The sequence below is a fragment of the Merops nubicus genome, unplaced genomic scaffold (assembly GCF_000691845.1).
Source record: "Merops nubicus isolate BGI_N331 unplaced genomic scaffold, ASM69184v1 scaffold16844, whole genome shotgun sequence".
Lineage (NCBI taxonomy): Eukaryota > Metazoa > Chordata > Aves > Coraciiformes > Meropidae > Merops > Merops nubicus.
In genome coordinates, this window is record NW_008602435.1 from 4045 (window position 1) to 26474 (window position 22430).

Sequence of the window (22430 nt, forward strand, 5' to 3'; positions counted from 1 at the left end):
TCAAAGGCTTTATATATATTGAGTGCATATTGAGTTCAGCCACTGGCCTCAGCACAACCAGCTGTCCATGGGGACACAGAAATTAGTACCTGATTTAGACGAAAGGCTGCAATTCACAACACTTTCCAGGCTACACACAATACTCACTCTGAATTCTGTGGATACAGTCTAAGGTGTTGCTGATTTTCAGTTAAAAAATATTGCTGATCCCACTTGAAAGTATGAGTCCTGCTGTCAGCATCAGCCAGCAATTCTACCTGGGATACACCTCAATCCTGCAAGGTGCTGGGCATCCATGACTACAGTGTAGGCAGTATCTATTGCTCTCGTTGCTCAGCACTTTTCAAAAACAGAAAAAAAACTGCTTTGGAGACCTCAATGTACAGACATCTGTATCCCCAGTCAAAAAAATGTACTAACGCAGAAATGCTGGACCAGAGAACAAAATATTTATTGTGTGACATTGTGTGTCTGAGTAATACCAGTGTACAAAGCTGCATTGTAATTATTTAATTTTCTCTTACACTCTTTTTTTTTTTTTCCTTTTTCCTTTCTTCTAATACATTATTTAACAAATGAAGTGAATTTAAGCTTTTTCTGCCAGAATATGCAGTTAAACTGATGCACAGAATCTACACAAAACATTAGGCTTTGGTGAATACTATTAGAAATTTTGTTTCTTTTAAGATATGTCTGTCTAATCCAAAAAGTTCATAAATAAATTACAGTTTAGGCACTCATTATAATTCACAAAACCCTTTACTGTAATAGCAGTTATTGCTCAGAAAATTTGTGAGTCTTCATAAACGCAATCACAAAACAAGATTGTTGGGGTTTGGTGGAGGTTTTTTCACCTATTTTGCCCCAAGCAAGTGTTTTAGTTTAGGGAGGTGACTAAGGATAGAATTAGCAAAGCTCTAAGGTACCTATGGTGGGATACAGGTGTGACTGTACCTCCGCAACACAGGGAGAGGTCAGCATCTCTGGCTGTGGTCAAGCAGCATATTGCTGAGGTCTTCCCACAGTAAATGACCTCATCACTTAGTGACCTGGGGGGAAATGCAGAGGGGAATGCTGAGGCTTCAGCTGTCCTTTGGGCACTTCACCTACAGCTGCAGAGAAGCCCTGCTTTGGTCTCCTACACTATGGTTCAAGGACAAAGATGTGGCAATGGGTGCACTTCTGCCACTCAGCCAAACAGCAAGTGTGGTGCTGGGATGTGGTGGCCTTTGTCCCTACAAATCCTCCCTCCCTAGAGAACACCAGAGCCACCAAACTGTGGCCTCTTCCCATCCTTCCATGGGAAGAGCATCACACTGGAGAGAGGACAACAGAGCACACGAGCAGGTTACCTCCACCTAGTAACTGGAAAGCTCTGGCATATAGGACCATTGCTGGATTTTGCATGACACAGCAAAACGGAAACAGTCGTGGGAGCAGAGTGCAGATAAGACCCTTCATCTTTAATCTCCTCATTCGTGAAAGAGATAAAACCCAGCTCTGGCATTTCCTGCTCAAAGGTGCTTGCTGTAGACAGTTGTCACAAAGGTTAGGAGTAAGACAGCCGGCAATGTTTTCCCCTCAGCTGCATTTTAAAAGCAAGCAGTGGCTGCCCCTCTTTTATGAAGTACCCTGTCCCATCTGTGTGTGCCACATGCTCTCAGGAAATAGGCTACACAGATTTCTTCAGAGGACAGCATCTAGGCTGGAAGAACATCCAATTCCCAGTGTTAGGGGATGAAATATTTCAAGCCTGAGGCACTCTTGCTTGTATGAAAAAGCAGCACCCTACAATGCTCCACCAATTTGAAGAGTAGAAGTTGTGGTATTTATGGATTTTCATGACCTCTCTGAAGCTGTTCAGAAGTTTGCAGAATATTCATTTTGGATTTAGAAGCCTGAATTTTTCTTAAATATCATTTCAGGCACTTAGGTCCCTCATTTGATTTGTCCCTTAATCATTTCCTGACCTCACTTTCTCTTCATTAGGATGATGATCATGTTACATACTTATCTTAGAGCTGCAAAGTGAAGTTGTTTCCTACTGCACGGAAATGTCCAACAATGCTCTGATGTTATAAAAGTTGAAAAAGTCCATACTGACCAGATGCGACTTACCTTCCAAAGCTGTATTAGCATGCTGCACTATTCAGTACAGGTATATTTATTAAAAGTCATGTACTTTTAATAAATGTTAAGGAATGCCACAGGTAAAGGAAAAATAGTGATGTGTATATTTCATACTACTGATTGGCATAGAAGACTGAAAATGAAGAATCTGCCCAAAGCTATGGTATGCTCTACCTGAAGCTAGCTAAGGTACCTTTTAATACTTAGGTTTTTTACATTTAAATATATTCACTAGTCACTAAGTGACTACGTGGTTGTAATTTTTGATCTCGATACTATTTTTGTTCCTTTCTAAAGTTTTTGAAAATACAGATTATCCTTTTGGCCTAGGTTTTCTGATATGCACATGTTCAAATTCAGCCTCTCGTTTCCACTAGGATGACTCCTGATGTGTTTTCATTTGCAGGGCTCTCTGAAGTTTTATTACAGTTTTTTGATTTTTTTTTCTTTCAAAAGACTGGAAAGACCACAGCCAGGTCAAAGATGCACAAAAATTTTACCTACATTTGTATATAAGTGTAGCAAATTTGTTTGTTTGTTTGTTTAATAGCATTTTTGCACTGCAAATGCTCAAGTTACCTGAATGGAGCCATAAGAAACGTTTGCATGATCCTAGGAAATATTTTAATTTAAAATGAGTGTATGAATCAAGTTCTATAATTTTTAAAAGACTTTTTTTAAAGTGAAATTCACTTCTGTAACCCATTTTATTAGCCGTTAGTAAATACCACACTTAACTGGTTTTATATTTTTGGTTTTTACATCATTCATATGAAAAGAGCAAGTGATGTCATTCAGCAGTCATGTTTATAGTCATTTGAATACACAGTTTTTGTCTCCAGGGACAGGCATTTATTCAGTTTATTATGTAGATGTCATAGTAAAGACTAATTCCAAGCTGGTGCCTTTTCTATGTGTTCAGATTACTTTTTTTTTGACGCTGTCAAGACTGAAGTCAGGGAACTTTCAATATTATATATTGTAGATAGAAAAGAAAGCCATACTCATTGTAGTTTTAAAACAAAAACCTTTAATATTTGTCAGCAAAACACTTGTTCTCAAGGAAAATAGCTTTCTGCTGGAGAAATAATGTTTTAACTCTAATCATAATTATTTTCTAAGTAAAACATCAATAATTACTTCTTAAGAAAAGTAATAGTACGATATTTATTTTAATCTTCTTTGAGTATTCAAGTTATTCCCTTTTGAAGTGCATTCCCATCTTTTGCAGTGAAACATTAAGAAGGGAAATATTACTTAAAGAATCATACCACATTGGATTAACAGTGTAAAATTTTCACCTTCTAGTGGTGGGAGTGTTGAAAAACAGGATTAAGGGTGACTGAGGTGCTTTTAATTGCTCTGCAAATTGTAATTACCAGCATGCATAGCTTGCCAATGATATTCTAAAGGCCTCAGTTCTGCCAGCGTCCTGATTTCTGCACAAAAGTTGTGAACACTACTGTCAAAGGTGAAAAATTGCAATGATAAGAATAAATACTGAACCCTGGCAGAAAATTCAAAGCATTTCCAGAAACAAAACAAAGTAATCTACAATACAATGGTTACAAAATTACACTTAGTACATTTCTATGAAGCTATAGAGTTATAATCTCCTAGATTAAAACAAAAACTAAGTAGTAGTATTCTGGAAACAGAATATTATATCAGAGGGACTTCTCTGAACTGCTATGCTAATATTTTTATAGTCTGTTAGTGTCATTTACATATTAGAGGAAAGTCTGAGCTGGCAGTTAGGAAGATTTCTATTTCAGACTACTGTTTATTTATTGTGAACAATATGCCATCGTAATCAGTTTCCCATCTGCTTCATCCCCATCACCTACTAATTTCCAGTCCCAGTCCATTTCCTTGGTGCCCTTTCCCTTATTTTCTTAACCCAATCGTACTATGCATTCAGTCATGGAGTTATCCTCATTCTTGGTCCAGTTTCAATCATCCTATCCCCTGATTGACTTTACTTTTTTTCTTTTTTTTTTTTTTTTCAATTCGTCTGCTCTTGGCAGTTTCTTCCACTAGGCAGATTCAACTCTCATCCTTTCACACAACCCATTCGTTCTCATAATCCACAATTCTGCAGTGCCAGAAGGGGAGGAATTAAGACCACAGGATAGTTGTTTGCTCCTTTTCAATTTTCTAGCACTCCTCTGGTGAACAGCAACCAGGAGGAGCAGTGCTTGAAGCATGACTCTCAGTCCATGTGAAACCAGTCATGTCCAGCATGAAGTGTCTTCAGAGAAATTGGCTGTAGAGCTTGGACATGTCTCTCCAAGCCACGGTTGAAGCCTGAAGTCAGGTGTTTCAATTACTTACTCCACAGCCAAGCCTGGGCAGGTTTTGCAAATGAGGAGTGATTTTCTGGCACAACGTGCTAGAGCCTTCCAAGGAAATAAAACAAGCGCTTGTTTAGTTTACCACAGGCGTGTATTTTTCCCTAGTTATTTTACAAGAAATAGTGGAATGTTTTTTGCTAAAAGCTTATCCAAAATTCAGCAAGAGGCAGCCTTCCATCCAAGAAAACTGTAGAAATTGTTGAAATTTAACAAAGAGATGTTCAACGGAAGGAGGACTCCCATATTACTTAGTGCAGTGGAAGAAAAAAAGTGTCACTAGGCAGGAAATAGCAATGGCTCGCTGTAGCGTATGGGTCACACATTTAAGTGGCTAAGATGTGCAACAGCCAGGAACACCAGTCTTGCTAGAATTAGATCATAAAACAGTGGAAATGTATGGTAGTAGACCCATGTTGATTTACATCTGATGAACCTATTTTTTTTTCCTTTAAATCTTCCAAGACATCAAGTTAGGAAGGAAATGCCTCCTTTATTATTTTGAAAAGTCATATAAAACCCAGCTAAACTAATATATGAGAATTTGATTATACAGGAAAATAGACTTTTTTGTACAGGAAAAAGAATTCAATTACACCACAGTGGAGAAAAAACAGGCTGTTCTAAGTTGACATCTGGATATCTCCAGCACCTGCTACTTTTAGAACATACAGAAAAAGTATGAAGGCCAAGCCAGTCCTCAAAGTTTGGTAAGTCCATTATAAAAGGCAAACTGAACAATACAAAAGAACTTCTGATTTGCCTTTAAGGACAGATTGATGATGCTGAGATATGCTGGTGCACAGTGCCCTGAAATCTACCTATTGCAGGTGAAGAGCCTTTTTTATTGTAAATGGTCCAAGCACCCTCACACCAGAGCCCCACAGAAAGCAATGGGACATCTCTGCAGGGATTGACTCCTCGTGGTTGATTTAGTAGCAGAGCAGTGTCTCTGAATTCAGAAGATCCTCTTCTTCATAAGTGGAGGCCAGTACTGCAGAAAAATAGCTACAGAGAGATTAATAGACTGAAAGAGAATTAATTCTAGAATTTTTCAGTAATATTTCAAAACAGGAAAAAAATGTCGCTACATTGAAAAAAGTATAAAAGATGGAAGGAGAAGAGAAAGACGAAAAACAGAGGTGGGTGATGAAATATTTAAATGGGAGCAGTCACATTACTGAAAGTCCATCTAAATTGTTATAGTGTAGGCATTTATGCACTAGGTTTACATCTTCAAAAATCAACATATTTCTGTTATGCAAATCTTAACGAAGCTACTTAAACCACAGGTCACTTCCTCTGACCAGTGGTTCTTGTTCTAGTTTTGTAGTAGCATCAGTTCTAACAAAAATGTACCACCAGCAAATGATCTTTCTCAGCCAGTTTAATCAATTCTGAATAAAATACTAATTTGTTTGCACCGTCAGCATGGTTTCAAAGAAGAGGCTTTCATTTTATGTTGCTTTTTTTCTTATTCATTTTACACATCTTCCGACTGAAGTACTCAATAATATTTATAATCTATGATTAAATATGATAAATTTTAGCAATATGCTGTTGAGTGGTATCATTGTTTTCTTAATGGAGGCAACCAAATGTTTGAATACATGCATAAAGACATAGCAGGATACAATAGTTCTAGTATAAATCAGGTAATTAGTAATAATAGGTGCATAGATAGTTTAGTTAAAGATCATACAGAAAAAAACTGAAAGCCACAGAATAACAGGTATGTGAAGAATAGCTCAAAAATTTCATCTTAGAAAGCCTCCCAGAAAGCATATATTGAATAAAACTTAAATGCATCACAGTCAAAGAGAACTTTTTGATTGATTTAAAACAGGGCTGGGATTTCACCCACAAATTATCTGATTGCTAGTAAAACAATATTAATCAGATCAAGATCAGGACTGGCAGAAACTTCAAACTACCGTGGTTAATTTTACTGGGAGTTAGAAGTTTGTAACAGTAGAATGATGCAGGGCATGGGCCATGTCTTCCAGATGGGCTTCAAGAGGACCATTGGCAAATGGCCACAGCTCCGTGGGTGCTCAAAGCTGATGCTTTGCATGTATTTTTTCTCAGGCTGAGAAAGGATGCGATGAATTCGAAAACACTTGTCACCTAGCAGGAGTCAAGGTTATTGAAGATTTCATCCATCACTTCACACAAGTCACTTTATTGATTGCTGTCACTGCCCAAATCAGTTTTAGTAAAAAAGTAAAGAACGTCCAATTAGATCTCTCGGATTTATTTTATGCCTGGATTAGTTGTTAAATTTGACCTATATAAATGTTTTCAGTTGTGCCAATTTCTGGTGAAAATAGGCACGTGTGCATTCATGTGGGCTATTTTCAATACAGTTTTATGGGCTTGCTCAGTAACAAAACTTGCAGACATCAGATTTGTTGTGCTACATAAGTTAAAACTCACTGATGACCAGGCTGCTATTTTATTTGCAATTATTCCAATAATGAAATTATAATTTAGACTCCTCAAGCTATAAAAAATCTTCCCAATGAGGCAAAGCCAAAATTTAAAAGCATAGTGGCAATAATTATAATTTTTTTTTTGCTTTCATGTATCTTTTTTATTGCCTGCATCTATTCTGAATGGTTTATTGCTTGCTTTGAAAGCAAGCTTAAATGCTGATAGAGTTTTTACCAAATCTGAAAAGGATACTTGGATGAGTGCATTTCAGAAAAGAGGTAGGATTCCTGGGGAAGTGGCCTGTGGTGATGTCCACATCTGAAGTGCAGTAACTGAACAGCTGGCCTCTCTTTCTGATGCTACCCTAAAAATGTGCTCTTGGAACTCAGCAAAAGGAAACTGTGAGTTTCTTTTGGCAAGAAAGGAAGTTGAATGGAAGGCAGTGAGTGAGTGGTTGGAGAAAGAGCCAGGAAAGGAGCAAGGGGGTTTGGTTCTGTAATGTGCCGTGGATGAGCTCACCAAGAGTCTGCAGCTAATGTACAAATCCTGAGTGATAATGCAGAGGTCCTGCGAGATGAGATGCATGTTTGTTGGGATAGCAAGCACTAAAGGATGTGAGAAATAAAAAGAAGTGAAGCTAAGGCTCTAAGTTGCTAGCAAGGCCTCCCTCCCACAACAGCACACATAAAATCAAGCTTGCTCTGGAAATTAGGAGAACTGGGAACTATGGAGAAAATGGTTGGAAGGACATCTAGAGGTTCTCTAGACTGTTCTCCTGCTTGAAGAAGGATCACTGCCACTACGTCTAGCCAGCTCTTAAATGGATGATCTCCCAACTTCCCAAGCCATGATTTGTGGCTATTTTCCCTTCTACTCTTTTCTGGAAGAATTTGGGTCTGTCATTTCATTGATCTTTCCTTCTAATAGATGTAAGCAGCTAGCATATTGTCCCTTAGACACCTCTTTGCCCAACTAAACAAACCTGGACCCTTCCACCACCCTTCATAGGTCACATGCTTTAGGTTCCTCATCTTCCTTGTAGCCCTCCACTGGATCTTCACCTGTTCCTCAGTGTCCCTCTTAAACTGGGGGGCCCAAAACTGGATGCAGTACCTTAGATGCAGCTCCACAACACCAACTACCTTCAACCACTGATGGCACAACCTCCCCGCCTGTTGATTCACATATACCTCTGCTTCTGGCCTAATTCCTCTCTACATTCCCCCAATATGACCTCTTAAAAAGGAATATGGAATAAATAGTTAAAAACTTCTTCCATGTGAGACTTTCAGAGCCAACCTACATATGCTAAATTTATTTTTTAAAAAACTCACTGCCCCAGTACCCATTCCTATTTTGTTGCTTAGACTTCGTCTTTCAGCATTGACAGTTATGGATTTATGTAGCTACACACTTCAACATCATCTGAAGTCTCACTTGGGCATTTACACACTCTTTAGGACTGTGTAGAAGACTAGCACAAAATTATCTTATGTCTTTAAATGTTGTGAAAACAGACTTTCGTGGTGAACATGTTGAACACTGAAATGTCTAGAAGTAGCCCTAGTAGATTTGGGGACCTGTGAAAAGGTACTTTTTCTAGTTATTCTGCTGCCCATTTGTTAGGAGACAGCGCCAAACGAAAAGATGAGTTTTACAGAATCTGCTTTGTTTCAACAGGGTTGATCAGGGAGTTGCTGTCATTTTTGCTTACTCTGTGCGGTGCTTTCAAAGTCCTTCAAAACCTAAAGACACTATTTTTGAACCAAAGGATTTCTCCAAGGATAAACACACCCTTGATAGGCTTCCTGCATGGGGAGACTTTCTTAAGTTAAGGACTCAATTTCTATAAACCCAGAAATTCAGTCCTTTGGAATAGCTTGTAATTAGATGAATACAGCCCCTTGCTCCCACATATACCCAATTGAGTAAACTCTGAAATTTGTATAAAAACATTTAAATTTCTCTAGTTTTTATTATGAAAAAAAAGGGAATTAAGCCATAAAATATGAAGTACTAGAGTATAAAGCACAGTATCAGGGCATCTGCAACACAGTTTCCTTTATCACACGTTGCTGGGTTTATAGCAGAATCCTACACAAATATGAGTTATGTCAACAGGCAAAGTCTAATATGAAACAAGTTTATACAGAAACTTAAAGAATTATTTACTAAGAGCTTATTTTGTTTTGGCATTCAAATTCAAAATACTGTCGTTAACTAACACAATTATTATGTGTATACCATTGTCTGTTTTATTGCAAGGGATCCTTAATTTTTAAGTAATCTACTTACATAGGTAATTTGCAGCTGTGTACAGAAAGCAAATGAATGTCTTTATTAAAATTGATGAGACAGCCTTATTTTAAAAAGTCCCACAAAATTAAATACCATTGAAAACCCAGAAGAAAAATGGATTTTTCAAACCGTCTCCTTTCATTGTCTTTTGCATTTTGACATTTTATTGGTAGTCATGGTAGCCAGTAAGAGTGATTCGGTAGCATAACGATGCAAATACACATATTTGGCTTTGGATTAAATATGTTAAATACATGCAGATTGCTCTAAATCAACCAATAACTTTATGTTAAAAAAGCCTTATATATATATTTGCATTTATGTACATGCATGCATAACTAAATAGTATATGCTTCTATGTGTTCACCATTCAGACACTATTAAATGGGTTTTCTAGTCTATATGAAATTATTAGTTTGAGGAGTACCTTCCACAGCCCTCACAGCAGCATGATGTCTCTCAAATTAATTCTTCTGATAATTATAGTGTGAAAATAATTGCACTAGTTTCTGCATCCAGTGAAATGACTCATCAAGCAAGGAATACATTTAGTTATTGGAATGTGAAGTTCAAGAGTCCAACCCTACTGCAAATTATAATTGCATTTCTCAGATACAAAATAAACACAAATTTCTACTTAGCTGATTGCCCTCATATTTTCTTTGCCTAAAGAAAAAAAAAAAATAGGCACCTTGAATAGAATTTGCTTTTTGTTTTCTGAGCCTTAAGTTATGACTAGTATTTTGTTCTTCAGTTCAAAGCACAATTTTTAAAATACTGAAAGATGTCAAAAAGATTTACACTTTGGAATGGCACAGGGTGTCTATTAATGAGAGTTGTGTTTACAACCCCTATATAAGTTACTTTAAAAAGTCACATTTTATACCTGACTTACAGTTCCATTAAAACCACAAGTATATCTGATCTGAGAAAAAGAACTAGCCTGTCTTTTAATGGAAGCTGGCACTGTAGCAGTGTGTCTCTGTCCCCTTGACTGAGGTATTCCACAGCAGCTGAGACTCACTGAATCATGAAAACAGAAAAAGTTGAATTCCTTTACCCATCCTTTCCTAATTGGCTGCTTTGCTGAAGCATTTTGGCCGTTACTTTGCTTGATGCTGTGTCAGTGGCTTACTTCCTGAATATGTGGGTAATTCTGCTAAAAATTTACTCACTTGAGAAGCCCAGTGTGGCTCTCAGAACATTTTCGCTGTAATCTCAGTCCAAGGGCATGGGGAGAGGGATTTCATAACATAGTTGAAATAATATCAGCGCAAATCCAGAAAGGATCTACTGTGTCCAGATGAAAAGAAACAGTAGCAGAACTCATTTCAGTTGTGAAGACCAACTATATGCCAGAACTGTGTCATTAGTCTCTAGGTGTGATAATATGCAGCCAGCGTGGAATAAAATGACATCCAACGTCAGCGAGTGATGCAAGTAGATGAAGAGTTTGTTGAGCCTACATAATGGGATCAGGACAATGCAAAATTAAGTTAGTGGAAGCTTCTGAAGAGATCATTAGGAAAAACTGAATAAATTCTGGCATTCCAAACACACATGGCTGAGGGTGAGATTCAGGAAGATAAAAGAAAAACTGGCAGTCATCTCTGTCACACCCTGCTCTAGTAACCCAGCCTTACTGTGCTAAAACAGAACCCATAGCATGATTCATTCATTGGGAAGAAGCTGTTCGGTCATAGTAGGCTGTGTAACTAAACCATTGCCTTTCTATTTCATCATACCTGATGTACAACATCAGTCTAGGGGCTGTTTCACCAGGCAGCGTCCATATTGCCCGCAGCACTCTCAAAGAGGCAGCCTGTGCCAATGGAGGTATCACTCATCCAGAAATGAGGAGACCTGTGCTCTCCATGAAGCCTTCTTACAGAGCAGATCTATGACCTGAGGTATTTTTTTTCACCTCTGGGTTATTCTGCTCCGGCAGCCCTTGCCTGTCTTTCTCACTTACACCACAAGCTCTTTGGCATATGGTGTTAGCATCTGACACGTGTGAACAGAAAGTAGTGCAGATCTCAGCTGGGCCTCTGCACGCTCCCACAATGCAATAACGGTGTGACCCTCATAGCCTACTGGGAGACAGCAGCCATCTCTGACAGCCTGGTCCCTGGGTGTGCCAGGGGAAGCCAGTGCGCCCGACACAAGGACTCAGAACTGCACTTCCCGCCCAGTGCCAGCTGTAGGCACGCTGCCATTGTGGGCAGGGATATCTGCGTGCCAGGGCTGCCAGGGAAGGCAGGCTGCCTGCAGGCTCTGCAGCTTCCAAGCTGTAACTCAGTCCACTCCACCCCATACTTACAAAGACACTGAAGAGCTACCACCTCCTTTGCAAGTCCTTCAGTGGTGCTCCAGGCACCAGCATGGCCCCTGGACCAGGCCAAGTCCCACAGGTTTGCACCCAGGAAACAGCATGGGTAGGGGTCTCCTGAGCAATACACAGTCACTTCGGAGGGAAGGGTCGTAAGCCTGGGGGTTGTCCTGCTGCAGGGAAGTTCTGAAGCAAACTCTGTTAGGCTGCTCTTATGCTGGGCTAGTACAGGTGGTAGTCCCAAACTCAGAAGTGCTGAGCCAAGATATCCTGTGTACAGCAGGGCTGAGCTGGGTATGTTGAGGAGAGTCCCTGAGAAGCCCTCTTCTCTGACCTTCACACATGAGCATTGGCATTACTTTTAGCCTGCATGGAGGGCGAGATTCCACTTCAGTGCTCCTTACCAGGGGGGATCTTCAAAGCCAGATATTAGCAGAAATTTTGGAGGGTAATATCTGGCTTTTTAAGCCTTTCTGTATGTTACCTGTCTCAGAAGTAAATAACATCCTTGTGTGCTGACAAAAGGATCTGTCACAACCACTCAGGAATACAATGCAAAAAAAACATGTTACACAGGGTCAACGTTCATCATGGAGATCAAATCTGCCCATTCAGAAATTCCAGGACTTAAGGTTTTAACTCTTAAATCATTCATATGAGACTCTGAGTGATAGCTCAGGAAATAGGGATTTTTCTTGAGAACAGGAAAATTAATTATAGGATCAGATCCAGAATGGTATGTGCAGAATCATTACTACTCCTCTATCAGTGGTCCTACACAAAAAGTAAAACAGAGGATTTTTCTGTAAGACATGACAGAGCCAAGCTTGCTATAATACCAGTCAAAAGAGGCCGTTTTCCCTGTATGGAGGTATGTAACAAAACCAACAATAGTTCTCAAGCAAGTAAAGTGAGCCAAATAAGCAAGGTTATTTCCTCCTGGTGCAGGTGCTACAGCCTATTCCCTTTTTCCATCCAGTTCACGTTCAGGAAGATCTCTTTGGTTCGTATCATCCCATAGCAGAATTTCCACAGTCTTCTGTGCTTCTGCAGAATTCAGGAGACAGCAGATGGCAGAATGGTTCCTGGATGGGGCTGCCTTAAAGATTTGCGAACTATTGAAGCTAACACCACTTACATGACTTTCACACTTAGCTGATAATAGTCTATCAGGAACTGTCTGTGGCTGTGGTGGCCTCTTCTGAAGGTGGGCCAAAGTTCAGCATGTTAAACATCAGCATCCTGCCAGAACATCTCAAGAACAGGGATTGAACTTCTCATTGCAAAAATAAATCAAAGGGTTGTTTTCAGCTAACCAGCAAGAAATAAAGCTGTCTTAGGAGTACTGTTGCCTTTGAGTTATTCCTCACGGTTCATCCTCTCCACTGTCTTCAAAGTCTGTTTCAGCAGCTCATGTCCTTTCCTATTGAAAAAGCTCTATGGAAAGAAAACTGGGGGAAGGGAGGTGGGGTGCAGAAGTAGGAAAGGAAATATGCGGGGGATGCCTTGAAAAAATTGCAAAGGCAAAGCAGACCTTAAAGACGGAGGTCTTCACCCCTGGGTAAAAAAATCACTGGAATTTTTGTTTTCAGCCAGGCTGAACTTCCCTGAAGTTCAAATGAACTTCAGGAGGGCTGCAGGCCTCTGTATTATCACCGGGCTCTGTTCCCTTCCCTTCCCTCCCTCCTGAAGGACTGTTGGAACTGAACAGCCAAGGACTTCCTCATGTCGGTGTGATGAACTGGCTCCCCAAAGGGGTGGCTCAGAAGAGACAGTGCAGCTCCCAGCTCTGCCACCGCTACAGACCAGCTTTTGCAGAGCTGGTGAAAGAGGAGAAGCTTACCTATAGCTTTCTTGTCTGTTCTTCCCATATTTCCACAAGCATGCAGAGTGGTGAGGTTGTCAGGGCTCTGGACATGCATATATATGTCTGTATTCCTTCCACACTGGAACCAAGCTATGCTACAGGCTTGGGGATGAGCAACTGGAAAGCTGCCAGGCAGAAAAGGATCTGGGGATGCTGGTGGACAGATGGCCAAACATGAGCCAGCACTGTGCCCAGGTGCCCAAGAAGGCCAATGGCATCCTGGCCTGTATCAATACCAGTGTGTCCAGCAAGACGAGGAAAGTGATCGTGCCCTTGTACTAGGCACTGGTGAGGCCACAGCTTGAGTACTGGATTCAGTTTTGGGCACCACAGTGCAAGAAAGACACTCAAGTGTTGGAGCGGGTTGAGAGAAGGGCAAAAAAGCTGGTGAAGGGTCTGGGGAACATGTCTGATGAGAAACGGCTGAGAGAACTGGAATTGTTTAGTCTTTAGAAGAGGAGGCTGAGGAAAGACCTTACTACTCTCTACAGCTACCTGAAAGGAGGTTGGGGTGAGGTGGGTGTTGGTCTCTTCTCCCAAGTTACTAACAATAGAACAAGAGGAAATGGGCTCAAGTTGCACCAGAGGAAGTTTAGATTGGATATTCGGAAGAATTTCTTTATTGAAAGAGTGATGAGGCATTGGAATGGGCTGCCCAGGAAGGTGGTGGAGTCACCATCCCTGGAGTTGTTCAAAAAGCATGTAGATGTGCCACTTCAGGACATATTTTCATGGTCATGGTAGTGTTGGGGTGATGGTTGGACTTGGTGATCTTAGAGGTCTTTTCCAACCTTAATGATTCTATGATTCACAGTGCAATGTGTTTGTTTTCATTTCTGTAAATGGACATTACAGTCTGGCCCAAGACTACAACAGTGACTATGATAAAACATCTTCATCATTATTTGTTTCAAGTGAACATGACAAGATATTTTTTTCCAAATTCAATACCTCCCTTCTATTAATATCTCACTCTGACAATGTGGTTGTGTTAGCCCAGCAAAATAGTCCCATTAACTCATGTCACTGACAACTGTAACAGTCAGGGTTCAGCAAATGGGTTTTCTCATTGCTTCAGCAGTGAAAATTACATAATTTGAAATAATACAAAATAGTAATTTTAGATCTTAATATTAACATTCTGACATCAGAAAATAAAGTGAACAAAGACATTTTAATCTAGTTGTACACATAAAATAAAAATCATAGACATGGCCTCTGGTGTAGTCCAAGAGTCCAAAAATCAATAGTCATGATCAGTAATTAAGCTGTAACGTTAGGGGCAATTTTCAGTTAGACTTGTGCCACCCTCCAGTCTGTGTGTTTATGTACCATAAATGTAATCTGCATCAGCAAATAATCACCTGTTTATTCCTTGGGATGGGTTTTCTGGCCAGATCCTGTGCTGTCACCTGAACTATGCTGTAGAAGTGGCACGCAAGGGCTTGCACTCAGGGACAGGGGTTCATTGGTACAATCTGACACAGTCTTAACAAGAACCTGAAGGATCAGATCTGTGGCTTGCATCTTTTTTGTGTGTTTTGAAAAACTGATGCTACAGTGCTCCCTGATTTCACTGCCACCCTCTGCTTTTGTGAATGACACTAAAGCTTGATTCTACCCTGAACTATTTTAAAGCTGTTTGTTAAAAGGCTCTCTTATTGGAGTGAATAAAATGTCTAATATTTCTGTCAAAACTTGGGTAGCTTTAGTGACCTCAGAATTGTCATGAAGGTTAAAGAAAGTAATGCCTACAGCTACTTTTTAAAACTCTCAGTTGCCACAAAAGCAGACTAGATTTGCCCAAGTTCTTTCCTCTTCATTTGCTGGACATATGGTAGGAAATGTTGGAGTTACTGTTGGCAGAGGAAACTCAGTAATTCACAGTTTATTCTCCTCATTTTCTGTTTCTTGTTTCCTTTTCATAATACCTGCTTACTCTATAGCCTAGATACAGAAATATAAACAAAATTTCCGTGACAGGGGACATGACCAAAACTCTATATTCATCTCTATGCTAAACTGCATTGCAGTATACGGAGTACAATTTTAAAGACTTAGCCACCCGAGAATGGCCCCAGGTGAGTGAGTGTCCCACGCCACCTTTCCCACCAGTGAAACAGATGAGAGCCCATGACCTGTTAGTACAATTTAAAGCAACCTTATTTTTGTTGAGAAAACTGGAAGAGCACACATATACACAAGGTTGCAAGATGGACTCGCATTAAATACTCTCTTGAGCAGTTTATTGCATTTAAAGAGACAGTAACAAAATAAGCTTCACCTGTGAACCACCAAAAGGAGATGTCACTCGAGGCTGAATGTAAGGGAGAAGATGTATTTACTGCAGGAGCTTCTGCTTTCATTCCCTCCATCACTGGTGACTCCATAAGACTACAAACATCCTTAGGTTTTCTGACAACAAAGAGAGATTCATTGGCCTTAAGGCAACCTAATTCATTTTAGACATCTCTCTTGGAATGAGGCCAATCACTCTCTAGTGTTGCTTATCTCTCCATTGACTAGAGGGAAAGCTTTCATGACTGTTGCAAACTGTACGTCTTAAATATGGGCTGGTCAGCATTAACTAAAGTGGATGCCAGACTTGTACATCTCAGCTGAGTGCCAAAAATCAAATGCTGTCTAGAATCCCTCTCACTTGTGCCCCATCTTGAGTTTTACTTCTCCCAGCCCCATGTACTAGTCCCAGTACTAGTTCACCGCTTTACCAGCACTCATCATGCAGCTTTCTTAAAATACCCCACCAGCTCTGGGGAAACAATTACAGTTACGATCATGTAACACAACTTCGTTTGACAGAAGAGGATGCATCACACTACTAAAACGGATTATGGAAAAAAATTACTGGCCAACAGAGTGTGCCTCTTGGTGTTCACAAAATGCACAGCTTTTCATGACTTAAAGCCTTGTCTTGCCAAACCTAAAACTCCAGAACCTCAGAGGGAGCATTAGCAAAGTGTTACCAACTGCTTTGTCAGTAACATCCGTGAGAAATCAGCATAAAGAATGGCTGTGGTAGGTCTTCTCTACCTTCCGTATTGTGGTTCACCTAATCTTACTTCTTGCTCCTTCCATCTCTTCCAAAGCATATAACAAAGCAGGATGTCAGCTCAGTCTCAGGAAGCTGACTGTCCCACAGGTACTTTGCTAGGGGACGAGGGGCTAAACCAGGTTAGGGGTTGCACATTTTAACCATGGGCACATCAGTTTCTGTTTCCTTCCAGGCATGCAGAACTTCAAGAACTAGCTGGCTAGTGGGACTTGAAGTGTCAAAGATCAGTAACATTTTATTATATGTAGACTGGATTCAGTAAGGCAAAAGGAAACAACAGATTTGCCTTCATCGTATGTTAATTATAAGTAACATTTACACTTAATGTCTCTGCTTCCGTGTGTTAAAAAGTCTTGCTCATGAGTAACATTCTCTGCTGTGACACAGCAACCTGTCCTAGCTGTGCTTTGCCAGGGAACAAAATGTGACCCAAATTGCCCATCAGCCAGGACAGATCTTCATTTTTGAGTGTAAACCGAAAAAAGTTATAGCTATTGAATAACAGATAAGAACAGACAGTGATTTTACCAGTGTTTTCCCTAATCTTCTTATTTCTCCCAGCAATAAATGGTTGCTGACTTCTAATGGCAGTCATAGCACTCTGCCTTATTAGCTTCACCCAGTGGGCAAGTGAGCTGCAGGGCTGGCAACGTACTAATTTTCTGTCATTAGTGGAGGCGTATGGGGTGTCTCTGAATAAGTATATTATTTGAGATCAGATAAGCACTTTCAAAGAGGATCATCAGAACAGCCTAGCTGACCATGTTTTGGTTTACACTGCAGAGCAATCTCAGAGTGCACTTGGTTTACTTGGTAGGTAGTGAAACCAGAAGATGTGCATTAGCAGTATATCTACTATGCTCCAGTCACTGATGGTTGTTCAGACCATGGGACCAAACTAGTCTAAAGAAAAGACCCTCAAAATACATACAGCATGAGCATGGAGTCTTTAGTGCTGTTTCCGTCCAGAGATCCAGTCTTGCTGTGCTTCCCGGCTCACTCATGCAGACATAGCACTGGCACCCCTGAAAGATTCTGGGAGATATTACCTGGACAAACAAGTCAAGAGCCCATGAAGAAACAGCATGGAAATATTTACCCAACATAGGGAGCGGTTTCACAGTTTCTAAACACAGCTGTTAAAAATAATGCCTGATGTTTGAGAAAAATGGTGAGATTGGCTTAAAACAATGATACTAAGGTGCATTTGGGACTCATTCAGAAAAAAAAAAAAAAAAAAAAAAAAACCAAACTTATGCATTCTTGAGTTTCTAAGCTATCTAAATTTCTTCTCTGAAGCTGTCAAAGTTTTTAAGGCCATTAAATAATACTTCTAAGTCTTTCTCAGCAACTCTGAACATGAAGAATTTATTTTTAAAAAAATTTATTATGTTTTGAAATAAGCACACAGCTTCAGACTTTAAGAAGACTTGTAAATACTAGGATACTCACAGCAAAGCTGCAAGAATTGCTAATACTAAAATGCCTTCTTGTTTTAGCAAAAATCAGTGTTCTGCTCTTGCCCAACTTTGAAGCTTGTAATGCATGTAAGCACTTAAATCTAGCTGCATAGAACTAAGAAGATTCTGTTGCTGAATTTTGTCAACGTTGTTCTTTCCAAGCAATTTCCCTCTCAGGGCTTTTGTGGTATTACAATTAGCATCATTTACTTTCCTTCATTTAACTTGCACAGTTAACGGAATGATATGTACCTTAGGTGACTGTGCAAGGAGATATATAATTAGCAAGCTAGTTGAAACATTTTTGGAAAATAAACTTTGTTGCAAACACTGCTTGTCTTCAAGGGTTTTTAAAAGCTCCAATATAAGAAAGATCATTTTTGTGCCTATTTCAGTTAACCCAAGAGGTCCTGTGCAGATTGCATAAATGCTATACTGTTGCCTTTCTGGCCTGTGTGCTGCTTTTTTGTTAGAATTTTTTTTCTTTTTGAGAGAATAGGCTTCCCTGGCTAAAAAACTAACTCCTCTCCCTGTTCAACCTGTGTAACATGGGCCAGCAACTCTAATCAGACCACTAACTGGGCTAACATTACTGCCTTTTTATTTCTAAATGTATAGCAGTGTAAGGAAAGCAGGTCTCCTGCTACTCAATGCTTCCAAACAAGCTGTTCTTTGCCTGGCCCGGGGTGACCAGTCATCACAACGCCGACACTGGATGCCCGAGGAGTTGTATAGCTCTTCAGTTCCTCTGAGGCGCTCAGTCCTTAATACCTCCAACAGGAAAAACAGTACTTGTCAACATGGCAGGTTGTTTGTTTCCCAGGGTTGCAGCAGCCTCCAAAACGTCCTGTGAGTATTCAAGCCAAATTCCAAGTATGGTGGAAAAACTTTCTAGGGCAAATGGAGACTAAATCAATACCATGAAAAAGTAAAATGTAATGGTTGTAAAGCATAGAAAGTCACCCTAATTCTGTCAGTGGTCAGAATGACAACAATTTCACCAACATGCTTTCAGTGCAGCTGTTGTAGTGAAAGGTGGGAAAGATGAGCACGTTTTTATCTTTCTCCAGACACGTTTTGCAGATGACAAACTGGGAGGACAAACACCTTTTTCTAATTGTTTTTAATGCTGTTAGGAAGCAAGACATAGTCAATGTCAAGCAAAGATAAAAAATAATAACAAAGGTCCCAAAAGGCTGAATTCCTGGGACACTGCTTTGCTTGCCTCTTTCTATGAAGATAATTCAAGGCATACATTGTAGCAGTGATGGAGCAGACCTTGCACAAGAAGGTTTAGTTCTCAGCTTGTGTCATCAATAGGCTTGAGTACTTGAATACAAGTCTTCAGAGGTTTTTTGAGTCATTCCTTGCAAGTTGGTACTTAAGTTTCAAAAGAAAAAGCTTGTTAAGTCCAAGTTCCCTTTACAAGCCAGTTCACAGAAAGCAGAATCTTCAGCACTTTCTTGACCTGAGGTGCTGGCTTTTACCAATGGTTTCCAAAAGGCTGTATGTCCTTTAGGTAGTTTATTTAGTGTTCATGATTAAAGGCCTCTGCAAAGCTTAATTAGAGAGATTAATCATCCAGTGGTTGCTACAAATCCATTTCTGAAGTGATGCATCATTCAAGCACTACTATACTGAGCAGCACCCTAAGGCTCTTAAGTCTTCATCAACCTCGGGGGCCTTTCTGTAGGAAAAACAAATTCAAAAAGTGCAAGAGTATCCATGAGGAAGGTTGAATGACAATTTCATATGTATCCACAATCTGAAGATCAAACCTGTTACGTACAATACTTGGAGCTGCAGTTATATTTCAAGCCATGTTTTCACATGTCTTTGCTGGCAGCAAAGATGTGTCTGCTTCTGCAGATCTGATTTTGATAGTAGCAAGGATTTGTTGTGTGCCAAGATGAATTTTGAAGCAAACCCCTCTCAACAGATATACTTTATGCAGTGTGAGCAGCTGCTAGTTTGTTGCCCCAGGACCCGGGCGAGCTGGCTTTAGCCTAGGCTCTGTTGTTGACTTGCCCAGTGACCACGTATAACTATTTTCCTACTTACAAGCAGGGATAACAACAATTAGCATGAAGGAAGACCATTGTATACTGGTTAGGTATTGATATCACCATTTCTAGACCCATCTCCTCCTCAGTCCATGTCTGGGGCCTATAGGTATTACAGAGTGAGTAAAGATAATGCTGTAAAGGCGAATTACAAGGGCATTTATTGCATCAGCTGATATACACTAGATCTGAGTATGGAAGCAACATATTTTGGCCACTAAGTGAGGAAGAAAAAGCTTTGTTTCAAGCAGTTACGCATATTAATGACATTATGCCAGGGATTTGATAAATGTAAGCTCATTTCTGTTTTTATTTTTAATTATCTGGGTGACATTTTCATTTGTCACAGATAATGTTTTTAGCATCTGCCTATGGCAACGCATGGGCAGTGTTTCAGAGCTGCTCTCAATTGCATTTGGATATGTCAGAGAATTGGTAAGAGCTTCATGTCTCCCCACCTGCCAGGAGAGAGTGAAGTCATGGCACTGTTCCAGTGCTAAATACATTTCCTGGTAGTGAGATTCACTTTGTATAAATCAGAGAGGGCTGTCTGCATTCTGCCCAAGTCTGAGGTCATGTAGGAGATCAGAAGCAGTCCCTGCAGTACTGAGCATCTCATGCGTGATTTGATAAAGGCTCAGTGTTCAGAAGAAATATTCTAGAGAAATCTGTCTGGTGGGTGATAGAGCATATTTGCTGGCCCCCAGCCAGTTGCCTCAGCTGGAGACATGAAGCATGCTAACAAGATCTCTCGTTTCAGCTTACAAGGAGAAGATGAAGGAGCTGTCCATGCTGTCCCTGATCTGCTCCTGTTTTTACCCAGAACCTCGCAACATGAACATCTATAAATATGATGGTGAGTGACTTTCACTGGAAATCATCCTGTGGGTCAGATATTGTGCTAGTGCTCGGAGATGACTCAGTTCCCCATCCCAGTCCATAGCATCAGCCAGTGGATATTTTGCTGAATTAACAATTTATTTCTTGGGTTTGACTATTACCTTTTACTGATTGTGTATTACCTGTGATGCTAGATATTGTTCCTAACAGAAGCTTACTAAACTCTTAAAGCTAGCCCTCTCTTACTGAGCTGTACTTTTCCTATTCCCCATTTGAGAATTACAGCTCTTCACAGCTGACATAATTCTGAAGCAAACCAAGAAAAGATGAAAGCATGCTTAAAAAATTAATCAGCTTGGGCACTGCTTGCAGGGAATGTGAAATGACACAGAACCCCAATAAGCTTCCAAAACTGCTGTAAATTTTTATCTTTATGAGATTAAGGTATAATTATGCTATTACAGATAAAACAGAATGTACTTCTGAGAGCAGTTTTCAGCCCATAATCTGCCATTGCATTTAAAATGCCCAAGGCAAAGATGCTAGATCTTTTGTCTGCACTTCTGATCCTACACTAATGTCTGTGCTGCTTCTCTCCTCAGTACCACTGAGGTATTGAAGGGCTTAACATTTCTCACTTAATTCTGCAGACATGGAAGTGAAACAAATCAACAAACGTGCCTCAGGCCAGGCCTTTGAACTGATCCTAAAGCCACCATCTCCAGTCTCAGAAGCACCACGAACTTTAGCTTCTCCAAAGAAGAAAGAACTCTCTCTTGAGGAGATCCAGAAAAAGCTGGAGGCTGCAGAGGAGAGGAGAAAGGTATCTTTCCTTAAAAAAAATCCTAGTAATTAGGCCTCCCTAATTGTACAGAATAACAGTCAACTTTCCTGTCCATTTATATGTTCTCCATTGCCATGACTGACAGTGGCCTGCATGGACAAAAATCATTAACGTGTTTAAAGGAACAAACAAGTTTATTTTCTCAGCAGCTTGCAAACAAACCCCACTGGTTTTGATGTTTGAAAAGTAAGAGTCACAAAATACAGATAGTTGCAGATGGGAGGTCAAAGTGAGTTCTAATATGTATGCTTAATGTGTCACTGGGAAGTGGTTTGTTCAGAGCATATATCCTAGTTACGGAAAACCAGTGCAGTTCTTCTGGTGTCTAAGGTTAGGAGATGGATGTGCAATTCAAACAGCTACTGTGTGGGCTAGAAGATCTTGACTCCTTGTAGTACCTATGGAAATCACTCACAAGGCCTGCCTGAGGCAGGTAAAATGTCTTATTTAGACACTATGAAGGCATGTCAGCCCTGAATAAAGAAAGTTCTGGACAATTCATCACACACTTGAATGAAAGTGTTGGCATAGCACAGCTACTAAGAGAGGCATTTCTATTAGACAGTCTCAACAGTACTGGAAGTTGGCTTTGTAAGGTTATCTACAGTCTAATTCTTCCTTTCTTTATGACCTTTATTCATAATGGTAAAGACCTGTTTCATAGTAAGTTTGTCACATAGGATTTAGAAGGATTGCTACACCTTCTTCACAAAGGTTAGCACAAAAGTGGTGTGTTCAGCAG

General features: G+C 40.1%; 1 protein-coding gene across 2 annotated transcripts in view; it reads left to right on the forward strand.

Moving 5' to 3' along the window:
- Window positions 1-20754: 20754 nt before the first annotated feature.
- Window positions 20755-22430, forward strand: part of STMN2 (stathmin 2) — a 15211-nt gene continuing 13535 nt past the window's right edge. Inside the window, exons 1-2 of one of the 2 annotated variants that reach the window (XM_008938368.1) lie at window positions 20755-20860; window positions 21495-21667. In XM_008938368.1, coding sequence (XP_008936616.1) covers window positions 20779-20860; window positions 21495-21667 — 255 coding nt within the window. In that variant the 5' untranslated portion in view covers window positions 20755-20778. The remainder of the gene's footprint in view (window positions 20861-21494; window positions 21668-22430) is intronic. The other variant, XM_008938367.1, reaches the window with a different exon arrangement.